The sequence below is a fragment of the Leucopleurus acutus genome, assembly GCF_964270905.1.
Source record: "Leucopleurus acutus genome assembly, chromosome: 7".
Classification (NCBI taxonomy): domain Eukaryota; kingdom Metazoa; phylum Chordata; class Mammalia; order Artiodactyla; family Delphinidae; genus Leucopleurus; species Leucopleurus acutus.
The window spans coordinates 108,496,679-108,510,940 of record NC_139150.1 but is presented as its reverse complement, the minus strand read 5'-3'; the positions used below and the strand labels follow the sequence as shown (position 1 = coordinate 108,510,940).

General features: G+C 51.0%; 2 protein-coding genes across 5 annotated transcripts in view; one reads left to right on the top strand and one right to left on the bottom strand.

The window, feature by feature from the left end:
• The window catches only part of CTSB (cathepsin B), a 28,559-nt gene extending 22,660 nt beyond the window's left edge, over positions 1 to 5,899 (top strand). Inside the window, exons 4-10 of the mRNA XM_082842991.1 lie at positions 574 to 688; positions 2,256 to 2,374; positions 3,125 to 3,210; positions 3,500 to 3,643; positions 3,974 to 4,090; positions 5,109 to 5,237; positions 5,572 to 5,899. Of these exons, the coding sequence (XP_082699117.1) occupies positions 574 to 688; positions 2,256 to 2,374; positions 3,125 to 3,210; positions 3,500 to 3,643; positions 3,974 to 4,090; positions 5,109 to 5,237; positions 5,572 to 5,657 (796 nt within the window). The 3' untranslated portion in view covers positions 5,658 to 5,899. The remainder of the gene's footprint in view (positions 1 to 573; positions 689 to 2,255; positions 2,375 to 3,124; positions 3,211 to 3,499; positions 3,644 to 3,973; positions 4,091 to 5,108; positions 5,238 to 5,571) is intronic.
• An 84-nt stretch (positions 5,900 to 5,983) lies between these two features.
• FDFT1 (farnesyl-diphosphate farnesyltransferase 1) overlaps positions 5,984 to 14,262 on the bottom strand; it is a 41,891-nt gene continuing 33,612 nt past the window's right edge. For 2 of the 4 annotated variants that reach the window (XM_082842990.1, XM_082842987.1), the window contains 3 exons: positions 8,467 to 10,827; positions 7,240 to 7,330; positions 5,984 to 6,314 (listed from right to left, as the gene is read on the bottom strand). In XM_082842990.1, coding sequence (XP_082699116.1) covers positions 10,606 to 10,827 — 222 coding nt within the window. In that variant the 3' untranslated portion in view covers positions 5,984 to 6,314; positions 7,240 to 7,330; positions 8,467 to 10,605. The remainder of the gene's footprint in view (positions 6,315 to 7,239; positions 7,331 to 8,466; positions 10,828 to 14,262) is intronic. The other 2 variants (XM_082842989.1, XM_082842988.1) reach the window with 2 other exon arrangements.

The following is a 14,262-nucleotide window of genomic DNA, read 5'->3' as shown; positions in this document are numbered from 1 at the left end:
GCAGTTTCTATTTTCATGTAGATATTACTCTTGAAGGAAGTGTTAGAAAAACCTAACAGTGAGGATGGGATAGTTACGTTATGGGGACCATTACACAGTTGTGAAGGTATTTTAAAAATGATGAACCTGGGCAGATGTTTGATTCGGGGTCGGGTTGGGGAAGCAAGAGATACAATTATCTGGACCCTGTGGCGAAAACTCTTCAAAGATATCCATAAAATGGGTGTAGAAAGAAACGTACAGAAGAGTAAGTTACGTGGAGCAGTAGAACCTATTTTGTTTTAGAAATTCCAAGGGGGGAATTCCCTGGTGGTCCGGTGGTTAGGACTCCACGCTCTCACTGCTGAGGGCCCGGGTTCGATCCCTGGTTGGGGAACTAAGATCCTGCAAGCTGCACGGCACAGCCCAAAAAAAAAAAAAATTGTGTTTAAATAAATAAAATTCCAAGGGGACACCCTTGCATACGCCCTCCTTTGCATGTCCTTGTGCCTGGCCCCTTCTAGGTGATCTTTGCGGGGATAGGAGAGTGGGTTCTAAGGTGACAGCTTGTGACGGAGACCTTCCTTTTTCCAGAGCTGCCTTTGCTGAGGGCATGATTCTGCCTGAAAGCTTCGATGCCCGGGAACAGTGGCCAAACTGCCCGACCATCAGAGAGATCAGAGACCAGGGTTCCTGCGGCTCCTGCTGGGTGAGTACCCTGCTGGCCGGGAGGGCTGGGGCCAGGGGACAGGTTGGGGTGGGAGAGACCAGGGGAGTTGAGGTTAGACCAGCTGTGACTAGGCAAGTCACAGAAGGTTCCCAAGTCTCAATCTCCACCAGTATAAAAACAAGAAGGATCCCTAAGGTCGTGAATCATTGCAGGACCAGGCGGAAGAATCAGTACATGCAGAATGCCCTGTACAGGGCGTGTCCCACGTATGGGTTGTGAAGCAGTTTTTATTTCTGTTTGACACACTGTCCCAGGCCATCAGCAAATACCATTAACTTTGAAGAAGCATCCCATCTGTATCAATGACTACCTTAATTGTGTTTGTTTGGGTAAAATACACGACATAAATTTAACCATCTTAATCATTAAATGTACCACCCAGTGGCGTTGGGTCCATTCGGGTTGCTGTGCAGGTATCGCCACCTCTGTCCACAGAGCCCTTCATTGTGCAAAACTGAGACTCTGTCCCCACGAAACACTGACTCCCATTCCCCTCTCCCCAACCCTCAACAACCACTCTTCTGCTTTCTGTCTCTTGTGGTTTTTTCTTTTTTTAAATCAGTGTATTCCAGGGTAACTCGCAGGGTGGGATTGGGAGGAGGGGTTGAGTGGGGACGGCAGTCCGGAGGCACGTGCAGTCACATTCTGCACTGCTGAGGAGCCCCTGGGACATTTTTTTTTTTTTTTGCGGTACGCGGGCCCCTCACTGCTGTGGCCTCTCCCGTTGCGGAGCACAGGCTCCAGATGCGCAGGCTCAGCGGCCATGGCTCACGGGCCCAGCCGCTCCGCGGCATGTGGGATCCTCCCGGACCGGGGCACGAACCCGCGTCCCCTGCACCAGCAGGCGGACTCTCAACCACTGTGCCACCAGGGAAGCCCCTCCCTGGGACAGTTTTATAGCTCACCCAGGGTATGGGGGGGTAGGTAGGTACTTGGAAAGGGAAAGTACATTCTTAAGATTCATGAATGGGTAACTGGTCTGTTTCGTGGGTACCAGGAATATGTCAGCGAAGGTTTTCATCATTGTTTGGGGACTAACAGAACATAGAGGCTACCAGGCCCTAGTGATTATTAAAATCTAGTAAATACTAAAACCTTTGATGACACAGAAGTGATTGACTGCACCATGCATTCCTGGGTAGGGTCAGCAGAAGAATCGGAGGAACTGTAAGGGCCCAAGGGGGAATCGGTCACGCTAACAGCTCTGTGCTCCACCCCCCCCCCTTTTTTTTTTGGTCTCTCACTATTTTAACTAGTCTGGGTACCTCATATGTAAGTAGATTCATACAGTATTCGTCCTTTGTACAAGCTATATTTTTATGTCAGAAACCAAAGACCGCATGTTTCAGCAGCGAACTGAATGCCCAGGTAGAGGTTTGGGGTGGACTTGTCTCTTGATTTAATGCCCAGCTTGAGTACCAGGCCCCTCCGCTGACGTGGAGAGGGACCAGCCACCAGGAAGGCACGGGGTGCCTGACGTCGCCCCCCGGGTGGAGGCTGGAGGGCCCGCAGTGCAGGATGGGGCTCAGTGTGCCGGTTCTTGCAGGCGTTCGGGGCGGTGGAAGCCATCTCTGACCGGCTCTGCATCCGCAGCAATGGACGTGTCAACGTGGAGGTGTCCGCCGAGGACATGCTGACCTGCTGTGGCGACGAGTGTGGGGAGGGGTGAGTCGGAGGCCCTCGAAGCCGCCCAGCAGACCTGCGGGTGGGCGCTGGCCGGGGGGCTCCCTGCGGGTGGGAGCGCCGCTCCCTCAGGCGGGATGACGCCTCTGCTGAGACACGATGGGGACCCGGGGCGTCGGAAACCAGGCCGGCCGCGCAGAGCTGGGTGTGGGCCATGGGGGCCAGACACAGGTTCTCCGCACAGGCGGCTTAGCTTCTGGGTTTTGTCGTGCTGGTTCCCTTCCTGCTTGAGGAAATGTAGTGGTCTCTGGGGCCTGTCTCCTCTGTAATTAAGGGTGGTGGGCTCCCAGATAAGCCACGTTCGTAACCAGATCCTGTCTTCTGCCAACTCTGCCCTTGCTTCTGCAACAGTGGTTCTCAGATGCGGCTGCGGATTAGCAATACCTGGGAGTTTAAAAAAAAAATGCCCAGGTCTCACCCCACAGCAATGAAATGGGAATCCCTGGCATTGGTGTTCTGTAAGAGCCCCAGGGGATTCTAACGTACTGCCCTTCGAGAACCGCTGTCTAGACAGAAGACAGAGCCTGGTGTGGACGTGATTATGAAAGTACTTCCTGTCTGCTGGGGGCGAGTCCCTGCAACAAGTGGCTGTCGGGAGGATGAATGGGGCATTTGGGGGTCTGGGAGAACTGTCGCGCCAGTTGCCAAAGGCAGTGGTGGTGCACTGGGCTGTGGTCTGGGAGCAGCGAGAACCACTCTCACCATAAGTTTAACCAGTGGTTCTTTTCTCAGCTGTAATGGCGGCTTCCCCGCTGGAGCCTGGAACTTCTGGACGAAACAAGGCCTGGTGTCCGGGGGCCTCTATAACTCACATGTGGGTGAGTGTCTGCCCTCAGCCCCCATCTGGCCAGATAGATTTTATATGCAGGAATAATAGTGGTCTCATTTTCCCCTATAAAGTAGAGGTTAAGGGTTGAGGGCAGGAATGCTGGGCTGAAAATCCAGGTCGAAAAGACAAGGCAGCCTTGTGTATGGCAGTTAGCAACAGGAGGACAGGGTCAGTGCTGCAGACTTGAGGCTTCTGTTCCCGCGAGCCGTCGCCCCGATTCTTCACTCTGGCCTCGACGGGCCTCGTCCTGACACCCACCTTTGTCCTTGGCCCTCCAGGCTGCAGGCCCTACTCCATCCCCCCCTGCGAGCACCACGTGAACGGCTCCCGGCCCCCGTGCACGGGGGAGGGCGACACCCCCAAGTGCAGCAAGATCTGTGAGCCCGGCTACACCCCATCCTACAAAGAAGACAAGCACTTTGGTAAGCGGGGCGGGCGCCCCCAGTGCACCGGCCGGGGGAAGCCAAGGAGGGAAGACCAGGGCTTTGGGGTCTTAGGTCAGGAACACAGAATGGGGCCTATCTTACGGGAGGGAGCAGCACACTGCATTCTGCGCGTTTCCACCCTGAAGTCTGCGGGAATGGTGTCTTAGAACTCCAGCCTAGGAAGGAAGAGACCAAAGGTCTCATTTCATGGGGGAGTAGTCTGCCCTAGAATCCTTCTGGGTGCTGCCTGCCCTGGTTCCAGGGTCTCAGGCCCCGTGCGACCCTCTGTGGGAGGCGCCCTGCCTGACTTGGCCGGTCTCTTTGCAGGATGCAGTTCCTACAGCGTCTCCGGTAGCGAGAAGGAGATCATGGCGGAGATCTACAAAAACGGCCCAGTTGAGGGGGCCTTCTCCGTGTATTCGGACTTCCTGCTGTACAAGTCTGGTGGGTCTCGACCCCTGGTGGCAGCTGGAGGGGGAGGGAGGGCTGGGTTCCCGGCTGGCAGGACCTCCTAGGGGGAGGTGGGCCTCCAGGGGGAGGTGGGGCCACACGCCCCTGGCTGCTCCTTGGCTGGTGGTAGAGCTCTCCGCAGCGGAAAGGCCAGCTCACATCTCTCCTTGGGGAGCCTTTCCATCCCCGCCTCCATTGCTTCCTCATCGCATTCACGTTGGCCTTGGCAGAGTCTAAGCGTCATGCCCAGCACCCAGTGGATGAGGAAAGAGGGAGCACCTTGCTGTGGGGATTCAAACGGCTGGGGACAGGATGGTCCCCGCCTGAGAGCTTAGAAATCCCCCATTCCAGACGAACAGTCTGTGCTGAGGGCTTCTGTCTCATTTTATATGCTGCTAGATCGAAAACTCCAAAGCTCTCCAATCTTATAGAAAAAAAACCAAGGTGCCTGGCAAGAAAAATGATAAAGTTGGTAGTTCTTAACAGTCTCCACCAGTATTATATGAGAGGACGCATCTCCAATTCGACGAAGTGATTCACCAGTGAGGCGGTAGCCTGGGGGTCCTCAGAGCACCTTAGCCAGCATCTTTCTGGGTCATCAGCACTGCCAGCCCAGCCCCTCTCCCACAGCACCTCTGCAGGGTGTGCCCCAGAGCAGCAGTGAAGCTAAGCCACGGAACCCTTTCGACACATCATTACGTGAAGTCACTGTATGTAACACAGTTAACTGTTGGTATTTTTATTAGAATTTACAACTTTAGTTTTAAAGGGAACCAACGAACACATTTGATTGGCCTCCATCTTAATATTTACCTCCTATATAGTGTGTTTGTTAGGCTTTCAAAATAAGTAATTCCAAAATGTTGTGGGAACCCCTGGAGCCTTCTTGTGGAACGCCAGGGCTGGTCCTTTCCTCCGGCCCCGTCCGTCCTGCCCGGGGTGACCAGTGAGCTGGAGGGGTGCTGTGGCAGATGGGGCGGCTGCCCGGCCTGACTGCTGTCTCCTTTCCCAGGGGTGTACCAGCACGTCACAGGAGAGATGATGGGAGGCCACGCCATCCGCATCCTGGGCTGGGGAGTGGAGAACGGCACCCCCTACTGGCTGGTCGGCAACTCCTGGAACACTGACTGGGGTGACAATGGTGAGTGCAGCCCCTTCCTGCTGAGAGCAGGGCCCCCTGAGCAGGGCACAGCGGGCGTCCTGTCCTGCTCCGACAGCTGCGCAGGTGCCAGGGAGCCGGGGCTTCCACGAGGGCAGCCTCTGATCCCGGGAGGGTGTGTGCTGGGCCTGGGTCCCCACGGCACCAGGTGCAGGGGCCGGATGCGGGCTGAACGGAAGCCGGCAGAGCACCTTGTGGGCCGGCTGGTGACAGCTTTGGGGCTGGTTTGTGACTTCCGTTTCCCCGTTTTTCAGGGGTGGGTCTGGATATGTCGGCAAAAGCCAAGCACTCTCTAAAGGCGTCTTCTGCTCTCTAGGCTTCTTTAAAATCCTCAGAGGAGAGGATCACTGTGGAATCGAATCGGAAATTGTGGCTGGAATCCCATGCACTCGTCAGTACTAGAAGATGTAACTCCTGTGGGCCTGTCTGCCGGCCCTGGGGCAGTTTTTCCCTAAATACCGCCATTCAGACTGGGGATGAGATGCAGGGGTAGGAATGTCTGAGTTTTAGCCAGGGCCTGAAGGACTGGGTCAGGCCGAGCCTCATGTCTGCCATCTGCACTGTCTTCCAAGGAGACGCAGCCAAGGCCAGCCCAGCGGACGGGCTGCTGTCACGACGCAAGCACTTAGGCAAGTAAGCCTCTGCTGTAGACCAGCTGTGTAGTGCCTGCTGCCCCCGCCTCTGCGTCACCAGGGAGCAGGACAGACCGGATGGGTTTGTAGTTTCTGGATCCGGAATAGGTTGAGAAGAGATAGTGGGGGCAGCCCTTTGGAGAAAGCCACGTTCTCCCAGGGCCCCTGCGTTTGTCGAGGTCTGCAGCGATGCTAACCCTCGCTGGTCTTGTCCTTGGCATGATTCTTAGGTTTTCTGTTGTGTGCTCCTCGGCTGATCAGGTGGATGAGAGTCTGCTGCTGGTTGGAAGAGCTGTACTAGTGGTACAGATTGTCTCCTTCAAACTCAGTGGTTGAGATTTCTCTTACCTGCTGCTCTCTGATAGCCCTCTGATACCACAGTCTGGGGAGAAGCCGGCTTTTACTGTTTTGAAATCACTGTTTCACCCTGTTAATATAACAAAGAAAAGAATAAAATGCCTCTTCTTCAATGTGAAGTCTGCGTCCTGGTGGCATCTCGAAGATTGTTTGTCACTGTCTGTAGACATTTAGCTGCTGTCTCTCCTCATGGATCTGGGTGCCCTTGAACCTCTAACCAGGGATATCTTCTTGCCTGGGTTGAGTGGAACAAAATAAATACCTAATTTTTAACTTCACTGCTGCAGCCATACCTTCAAAACCACAGCACCTCCTCTCTTCTTACTTTCCTGTCATTCTCATCAACCCTTTTCTATAAATCTACCACCCCACACTGCCCCAACCCTCGATGAACTCTGTGCCTGCTTAATTAAAGAGGCAAGAACTCTTACCTCTTTTTTTATTTTACCAACCGCACACCAGCAGTGACCTGAGGGTTCCTGCAGGCGTGGTGTGCTGGTGGTGTAACCAGTCCTGCTGGAAGACCAGCTCCTGCCTCTTGGGACGCTTGTTAAGAACTGCTGCTTTGCATCATCCTAATTACCCGTACCCCAGTTAGTTCTCCAGGGAACAGGAGACTGAATCTCCACCTCTACCCGCACCCCGGCCTGTCAATACCCCAAGTCATCTCCCTTCCACAACTGGGAGTGGAACCAGCTCTTTCCAGAAGCACAGGAGGTTTAACTTCTGATGTGCCCCAGAAATTAGGATCAGAACTACCTCAGATACGCTCTTGAACACCTGGTGAACATCACTGCAGGAAAAACTGGTGAAACTCATAGTACTTACAGAATGTTTAACAAGGGTTAAAGCTACAAATTCTTCATTGCAGTATCTGTACAGTTTCAGCTAGGATACATTCATAAGCTCAGTGAAGTTCTGACATTTTCTACCCGCTCCCAAATGCGCTGAATAATCCTGTTCACTACTTTCTCCAATTCGCACCCCTTACCCACCTGCACCTCCATCCTCACCCGAATGCCAGCAGAGATACACTAAGTGAACCGACCTGGACCTCGGGGCATCTTCGTGCTTGGCTTGAGGAGTCTGTTAGAAAATAGAAAGCAATGTTTACGATTGGGATTGACGTCACTACTTCAGTACACACTACCCCACTACCACCACCTCACTGCCTCAGTTCAGTAGGGGGGAAGTTTTTCTTGGGTGCCCCCAAACAAGATGACAGTTGGAAGTGACAGTGCCTTTTCGTTCTTTACATGGAGAAGGGCGTATTTTTGTTCAGATTTAGAAGGGTGAGCAAAGGTAGTCCAACCTTCCCCGTTCCTTTAATAGGCATCAGAAACTGTACTTGGGAGCCTCGGGAGTGGTCCATGGACCAACAGCATTGCCATCTCTGAGGTTCTTGCAAGAAATGCACAATTTGGGGACAGACCTGAATCTGCATCTGTAGTTAACCAAGACTCCAGGTGACACGTTCACTATGGTTTGAGGAACGCCTTAGAGCAGTGGGGGTCTCCTGACCAGCAACATTTGTGTCACCAGGGAACTTGTTAAAAACATAGGTTTAGGGGCACCTCCCCAGATCCACTGAGAAATCTAGCAATCTGGAACCTTCAAGCAGTTCACTAAAGTTTAAGAACCAGCCTTAGAGCTCTGTTTCCAAAACTAAGAATAACCTAGGGCTTCCCTGGTGGTTAAGAATCCGCCTGCCAATGCAGGGGACACAGGTTCGAGCCCTGGTCCGGGAAGATCCCACATGCCGCGGAATGGCTGGGCCCGTGCGCCACAACTGCTGAGCCTGCGCTCTACAGCCTGTGCCCTGCAACAAGAAGCCACCACAATGAGAAGCCTACACGCAGCAACGAAGACCCAATGCAGCCAAAAATAAATTAAAAAAAAAATAATCTAGAATGCCTGTTAATTAACAAATGTCTAGCCACCCCTCCTCCTCCCCCTACACCCGCGGCCACAGAGAAGGGGCTCAGTAGATAGAAGAGTGGCGCTTGCAGGTAGTTGTTTCCCAGGGCAGGGTGTGGGTGTGTGTGCAGGTCTCAGCTAGGGCTCCAGAGAAAGTTCCCCAAATGGGGTTAGGCTGTGTTAAGTTTCTTGATTTAAAGCCCTGGATTCAGATAGGTCAGATATTCCTCTGAGGAAAACTTAAAATCTCCCACTGTATGAGTCACGTAGACTATGCCAGGGATGCTGTACATTTAATTACTTACCTTAAAAGTGTGGAGTAGACGGTGGGGTTGCCAGATTAAGCAAGTAAAAATACAGGATGCCAGGGCTTCCCTGGTGGCGCAGTGGTTGAGAGTCCTCCTGCCGATGCAGGGGACACGGGTTCGTGCCCCAGTCCAGGAAGATCCCACATGCCGTGGAGCGGCTGGGCGCGTGAGCCATGGCCGCTGAGCCTGCGCATCCGGAGCCTGTACTCTGCAATGGGAGAGGCCACAACAGTGAGAGGCCCGCGTACCGCAAAAAGAAAAAAAAAAAAAAAAATACAGGATGCCAAATCAGATTTGAATTTCAGAAGTCATTTTTTAGTATAAATATGTCCTGTGCAGTATTTGGGACATAATTATACTAAAAAACCATTTTATCCGAAATTCAAGTTTAACTGGGTATCCTGTATTATCTGGCAATTGCAGTAGAGAAAACATTTAGAAGGGAAATGTTCTTCCAAAGGAGTGGGCATGCGAGCTAAGACCTTTATAGCTTTACAGCTGGGAGGGACCTAAAAGATCATACAAACCACCAGAAGCTCAGAAAGCCCCACAGCTGAGCCAGGAGAGAAGCTTCCAACGCATCCACCTCAGACCAAGGCTCTTTCCAGCGGGTTGTCCCGTGTCCTACGTGAACTGCAGCAGAACTAATAGATTTCAACACACAAATCTTAACACCTACCTTGGAATCGCAAACCAAGTTTTGATGCTTAAATTACTCACTGCTGAGTCTGGCTTACAGCTGGGCTCTAAGTGGTAAGTGACTTTGGCTTCAATGTGGTGACTGGTTCATCCAGGACTGAGTCTCAAATGAACCAAAAGAGTCCACGGTCAGGCGGCGGCCCACACGAGAAGAATCAGTGTGGGTACGTGTGTCACAGTGCAAACCCAACGTTACTGCTGGAACATAGCTCCTTCAGTGACTAAGTCACACACAGCTGCAGCAAAAGAGGACTGACAATACACTACACACCAAGAGCACAGCTTCGGGAAAGTACTGTAATGCCCTGCGACAGGGATTCTCGGCCCGAGGGGCTTTTTCAAACACCCCTCTGAGCTGAGACTCTCAGGGAGTCACTGGGTGGGCACAGCCCAAACGTCGGCGATGCTGGGGGGAAGAGGGAGGTGGACCACCGTGCTGGGGGAACTGGGCTAAGTGCCACTTGGCTTTCAAGCCAATCACCCGGAAACATCTGCCTTTCTTGAGAAACAAACAGAAAAAAACCCCAAAGCTGAAAATACCCTCCGAATGCAATAAAATTTCTGAATGCAGCTAAGAGAATTAGCTAGAAGTAGAGCAGGCTGGTGGAGGTGATGCCCTTGCTCCCTTCCCAGCAGGCGCAGCGCAGGGTGGGGAGGCCGGGTCCCTGCTTCCCAGTGGCAGCAGTGGCCACCGTCCCTCAACCAGTAACTCCAGCCTGGAGTTCCGTACCTGCCACGCTCACCCAGGCTTCGAGTGAACTGCCCTTGACAAATGCCGAGTAATTCAGTTCTTTATTATAAACGTCTCAAAAACGTCAGCCTGAGCTGGAAACCAGCCTGCTACGATGGGACCAAAGGCAATCCTGAAACCTCAACTTTTAAATGAGGAAATAATGCTAACCCCACCCAGAAGTTACTTCCTAGCCTTCACGTGCAGAAGACAGTCTGCATCCTTAGGAAACGGGGGAATATTCCTAGAACTCTAAACATTCACATCTACTACATTCAAGTCCACTGAAGAAAACAAAAGGATGAGAAAAACAGGAACAGAACAGAAAGAAAATGCACTTCACTTTCTACTAGGATAGGTATTCAAAGGTTGCTTCAAATTAAATACATTTAATTCTAGCCCGTATTCACATTAAGTATGATCTCTCTGCAGGCCTGGATGCAGCCCTGACTGTGACCCACAGCAGTGGACGCTCAGCCCTCAGTCACCCCGCCCAGGTGGGCACAGGTGAACACAGGTGGCCAAGGCTGAAGTGTCCTTTCCCTTTAATCTTATCTTCACCACATGTCACAGTTTCTAAAGTTCTAGGCCCACAGAGTTCCTTGAGGAATTAAAGCAGGAGGGGAAAAAGGGGGGAAGCCCACATCCATCCCTGAAGAGAAGGTCAGTCCATTCCCCAGGGTGTTCTGTCTCCCGACCAAGCCCAGTCAGCGTTCTCCGGTCTGAACATAGTCCTCTGTGACCTGGGACAGGGTGCTCAGATACTGCCAGCTCAGGGCCGCCAGGAGCATGACAAACGACAGGTAAATGGGTGAGTAGTGGCTCCGAGAGATGAGCTGACAGTTGGGAAGATTCTGTGACCTGATCGTGGAGATGATCTGCCTTGTTTTAGTAGAACATGGGTCGGAGTTGGGGATTCTGTGATAAATCTGTGGAAGAAAGAGAAGAAAATAGTAAGTCCTAGGAACTTTATAAACATCTGTGTTCACTTCTTACCACAACCTGAAACAGGTAGGCATTTTATGCCCATTTTACCAATGAGAAAAACTGAGGCTCAGAGAACACAAAAGCAATAACCCAAAGCCACTCCACTAATAAGGCAGGACGTCAGCGGGGCCTGTGTGATCCCACGGGCCATCCCGGAGCAGCAGGGTGGCCCCCGAGAGCCCCACCCTCGGAACCTCGCAGAGCCAGTGACGTCCACGTTGCTCGCTGAGGCTACAGCAGAGCCACGCGGAGGAGGAAACACCCTGCACAGACCGGGCACGGGCACTCAGGAGAACGCGATGGACTCTGAGGTGTGCGCAGCAGGCGAGAACAAAGCAGGGCCCCCGAGAGTCACCCTGGAGGCCTCCCCGTCCTTGCACACCCTCCCCTCCGAAAGCTCCAGAATCCCCGCTGAACCCAGGCCTCCTCCCCAGGCCTGCAAACACTGCTCCTGCTTAGGTTAGGCCCTCCCACCGGAGCTTCCAAATCGAGCTCCTGCCTCTGTGCTCGAACCCTAAAGCCACTCACCTGCCCCACCACGCTGTCACCAAAGAGACATACAACCCCTTCGGCGTGACAGCCTCGGGGGTTCCCTATCCCCGGCCGCGCGAGGCCTGAGCTCCTGAGCGTGCACCTGGCCCTGGCCAGGCCCCCGCGCATGCCAGCAACAGTTGCCGGTGATCATCTTCCGTGTGCGATGCTGCTGTTTCTGTTCCCTCCCCACTCACACCATTCCCTCTGCCCCCGGGAACGCTCCTCCCACGTGCCGTCGCCGGGCTGAGTCCCACCTCCACCCAAGTCTCGGCCTAGGTAGCTGTCTTCCATGTCACGCGGCCCGAATGCCTGGGTCGGGCCGAGGGCCCCCTCGGGTATATACTCTCACCCCGTCGCCCACGCCGGGCCACCATCTGCGCGTCGCCCTAAATGGACCGAAGGCCTGAAGGCACCGTGGCTTACTTGCCTTTCCATCTCCGGCCCAGCCCTGTGCCCGGCACAGAGCAGGCCCTCGATCAACGTTTCCTGCCTCAAACCAACCGACCCAGAGGTCATTAAGGTGGGAAGCGATAGGGACCTGAGCCCAGACGGAGGCAAAGTGGATGAAGAGGACAGAGCAAGCATCTGTAAAATTATCATCTTCAATTTTTCCATTACACAATGGGTACGCTTTTCCCACAAACGTTCTCTTATATTCTTGCCCCCGTAACCCCAAAAAGCACAGCTACAATTTAGTATAGCGAGGAAATCAAAGAACATGCTGACAGGAACACGCCAATGACATCTAACATCTAACGCGGTACTACGAAGCACAGCTACAGAGAGAAGACCACACGGAGAGAAACTATACTGTCTTCTCAAAACACTGTAGATGATGGAATTATGCTTACAAAAATAGGCAAAACAAAAATAAAGAAATCAAAATTCCCTTACATTATCCCCCCTCGCTTTGTACTTATCAGCCTATACATATAAACGTACAAACAGTCACATATTAATACATACATTAATGTAATATGATATAGTGGTGTAGTTGATTCCTGGGTTTATTCCAGGAATGCAAGGATTCTTCAATATATGCAAATCAATCAACGTGACAGACCATATTAACAAACTGAAGGAGAAAAACCATATGATCATCTCAATAGAGGCACAGAAAGCTTTCGACAAAATTCAACACCCATTTATGATAAAAACCCTTCAGAAAGTAGGCACAGAGAGAACTGTCCTCAACATAATAAAGGCCATATATGACAGACCCACAGCCAACATCGTCCTCAATGGTGAAAAACTGAAAGCATTTCCAGTAAGATCAGGAACAAGACAAGGTTGCCCACTCTCACCACTCTTATTCAACACAGTTTTGGAAGTTTTAGCCACAGCAATCAGAGAAAAAAAGGAAATAAAACGAATCCAAGTCGGAAAAGAAGAAGTAAAGCTGTCACTGTTTGCACATGACATGATACTATACAGAGAGAATCCTAAAGATGCTACCAAAAAACTACTAGAGCTTATCAATGAATTTGGAAAAGTAGCAGCATAAAAAATTAATGCACAGAAATCTCTGGCATTCCTATACACTAATGATGAAAAATCTGAAGGTGAAAGCAAGGAAACACTCCCATTTACCACTGGAACAAAAAGAATAAAATATCTAGGAATAAACCTACCTAAGGAGACAAAAGACGTGTATGCAGAAAATTATGACACTGATGAAAGAAATTAAAGATGATACAAACAGATGGAGAGACATAACATGTTCTTGGATTGGAAGAATCAACATGGTGAAAATGACTCTACTACCCAAAGCAATCTACAGATTCAATGCAATCCCTATCAAACTACCACTGGCATTTTTCACAGAAGTAGAACAAAAATTTTCACAGTTTGTATGGAAAAACAACAGACCCCGAAGAGCCAAAGCAATCTTGAGATCGAAAAACGGAGCTGGAGGAATCAGGCTCCCTGGCTTCAGACTATACTACAAAGCTACAGTAATCAAGACAGTATGGTACTGGCACAGAAACAGAAAGATAGATCAATGGAACAGGAAAGAAAGCACACAGATAAACCCACGAACATACGGTCACCTTATCTTTGATACAGGAGGCAGGAATGTAGAGTGGAGAAAGGACCGCCTCTTCAGTAAGTGGTGCTGGGAGAACGGGACAGGTACATGTAAAAAGTTTGAGATTAGATCACTCCCTAACACCATACACAAAAATAAGCTCAAAATGGATTAAAGGCCTAGATGTAAGGCCAGAAACTATCAAACTCTTAGAGGAAAACATAGGCAGCACACTATGACATAAATCACAGCAAGATCCTTTTTGACCCACCTCCTAGAGAAATGGAAATAAAAACAAAAATAAACAAATGAGACCTAATGAAATTTCAAAGCTTTTGCATGAAAAAGGAAACGATGAACAAGACCAAAAGACAACCCTCAGAATGGGAGAAAATATTTGCAAGTGAAGCAACTGACAAAGGATTAATCTCCACAATTTACAAGCAACTCATGCAGCTCAATAACACAAAAACAAACAACCCAATCCAAAAATGGGCAGAAGACCTCAATACACATTTCTCCAAAGATATACAGACTGCCAACAAACACATGAAAGAATGCTCAACATCACTAATCATTAGAGAAATGCAAATCAAAACTACAATGAGATATCATCTCACACCAGTCAGAATGGCCATCGTCAAAAAATCTAGACACAATAAACGCTGGAGAGGGTGGGGAGAGAAGGGAACCCTCTTGCACTGCTGGTGGGAATGTAAATTGATACAGCCACCGTGGAGAACGGTATGGAGGTTCCTTTAAAAACTACAAATAGAACTACCATATGACCCAGCAATGCCACTACTGGGCATAT